A 2,500-nucleotide genomic window follows, 5' to 3' on the forward strand; every position below is an offset into this window, starting at 1 on the left:
TTATCACAGGCGCATGTGACTTCTGATCCTCAAACACCGACGGAAGGAACGGAAAACCCAAAATATAAAAGGGAATAGAGACGCGAGTTCGATGATTAGTTAACATCTTCGTGTGCATAGTTTCCACAAAAAATACAATTACCAAACAGCAACTGGAATATTCAAAGGTCGCATAGATTATAAATACCAACTTATTATGGTTCTGACTGTCCTCAAACAATTTCATTCAGTAAACTGCAAACCCTTTTTACACTCCAAGGGCCAATTTTGGTTAACTTTTTTCTGAGATCTTTGACTGCGAGGGATTTTTTTTTTTTTCTGAATGACCTCGCTTCACGGAAACCAGGTCAGTCATAGGAGGCCCAAGGTGATAAATGAAATGAGGTCAACCAATTGAAGCTCAAAATTATCATACCCTCGTGTTGAATAAAATCGCCTGGCTCAAAGTACAGAGACCAGTTTGGCCCATTTGCTACAGCGGGCGTCTTTCCCTTCAATGAATAAAATTGCCTGGAGTTAGAATAATGTCTATAAAAGTATCATCGTTGAGGCAGCTTTGACCCCCTCAGCTCGGGATATGTAAAGTGTGAACGGAAAAAAAGTCACACAAGAGGAAATCATAATGTTTACTAAAGGTTAGGTTAGGTTAGGTTAGGACTTTTTGTTCTATGACTTTACTATGACTCCTGTAAAAGAAAAAAAAAAAAATTGCGAAAGAATCAAGGAGGTATCGGGTGGGTGAGGAGGAGGAGGAAGAGGAGGAGGAGGAGGAGGAGTTCTGAGCCGCCTACCTTGTAACCGCGCAGGTGCTCCACGGTACAGGTGAGTACCGCATCGCGGCCGGCGATCACCGTTGTGTTCTCGATCTTCCCTACGAAGCGCGGCCCAGGTATCGATTCGCTCATATCTGCAAAGGGAAAGAAAACAAGTAAAAGGGACAGAAAAGGAAAAGTTGAACAAAACCCATGCGGAGGGGGTTTTTCCTCGGCTGAATGAAATCGTCTAACGGCAACTAGAATAAACGGCTAAAGAAAATATTAAACAAACAAGGGCCTTCTTTGCCAAGACGGCAGCCCACAAATGAATAAAACCATCTGGTTATAGCAACTAATATATATATAATCCTTCACATTGAAAAATTTTTTACAACTATCCAAGAAGTCATGGACGAGCAACAATTAGCATTTAGAACTTTCCATACTGAAAAGACACCTTAAAAGTGATTGAAGCATTTTGGTGTTAGCCTAAATCACACCTTCAGTGTGTGCCTTCTTTTTCAACTCTGTTATCTCAGCCGGTTCTCCACCCTCTTTGACTTGACCACCTGCCCCTGGGCTCCCATTTCTGAAAATCTGGGACTCTTTCATGCATTTAGTGACAATCAGGGGATTTTGTTTTTCTGGGGATATTTGGGGGAATTCTGGCTTTCACTAAAACATTGGATATCGGAATCGACAACTTTTTTTTTTTTTTTTTTTTTTTTTTTTTACTAGGAAAATGTGAAAGTGCTAATGCTTAGGATATGCAGTTATTTATTGATTTTAGTATAGTCTTTGTTAATTTGTTATACAACTTCATGGAAATAACTAGTTTATCTCAGATACTAAGAAATATGTATTTACTTCATTTTAGCTTTCTATTAAGAACATTATGGAAATTTACCTATTAGAATAGAAAATCACATTATGTTCCTTTTTTGTTTCGATTGAAATTATTGTCAAAAAGGGAATTTTTTTTTTCAGAAGTTACTGCAGTGTATTACCTATATAATGATGAAAAATAAACTTCTGAAATATTCAACAACCAAGTTTTTCCTATCAAATTATTAAAAAAAAAAAAAACATTTTTTGGTACTGCAAGTACATCTGTCATTATTTGTAAACCAGGAACTTTTTGTCCAATCAAGGGATTTTTCAGTGCGAATCTAGGGAACTGGCGATCTGACTTTGTGGGAGCTCTGACCTGTCCCTAATCCTTTGCATCTCCACTTCTCCTATCCTTATCCTCTCCACTGAGCCCCGTTTGTGAAAGTCAGGCCGACTGAAAAGGCTTCAGAAACGTACTCGAGACATACACCAACAGTGACATACACAACGCTCCACACAAAACAACAGAAGAGTAATTGTCCCTACACACAATGTTTGTCAAAAATACTCTGAATAGATACATTCTAAAACCAAGGTACCACAAGGCTGCTACGTCCACAGCTTCTGTACACACAAACAGATTTACAGACTTTCTTTGCTCATACCCATAGGTCCGTGACACCATTTCGTAAAACATTCACTGGCCATAGAGAGGACTGAAATATTCTCTTTTCATTGATTCCATTCATGAGGAGGAGCACTGAACAGCTTCGCTCTCCTGCTCATGTACCCTTAAAAAATTCTAGAGGAATGTCAAATATCAGTTGATAGAGACTCCATAGCCTCTAGCCAAGGTCACCAACCACCTTAGTCATCCCGCCCCGCAATACTCCCCAACACTAAGCTGACCTATT

General features: G+C 39.2%; 1 protein-coding gene across 1 annotated transcript in view; it reads right to left on the reverse strand.

Moving 5' to 3' along the window:
- Positions 1-1,121, reverse strand: part of LOC143031008 (lachesin-like) — a 161,995-nt gene extending 160,874 nt beyond the window's left edge. Inside the window, exon 1 of the mRNA XM_076194350.1 lies at positions 792-1,121. Coding sequence (XP_076050465.1) covers positions 792-905 — 114 coding nt within the window. The 5' untranslated portion in view covers positions 906-1,121. The remainder of the gene's footprint in view (positions 1-791) is intronic.
- Between the last annotated feature and the right edge of the window lie 1,379 nt (positions 1,122-2,500).

The sequence above is a fragment of the Oratosquilla oratoria genome, chromosome 1, assembly GCF_046742065.1.
Source record: "Oratosquilla oratoria isolate Oo_2021 chromosome 1, ASM4674206v1, whole genome shotgun sequence".
In the NCBI taxonomy this organism is placed as follows: domain Eukaryota; kingdom Metazoa; phylum Arthropoda; class Malacostraca; order Stomatopoda; family Squillidae; genus Oratosquilla; species Oratosquilla oratoria.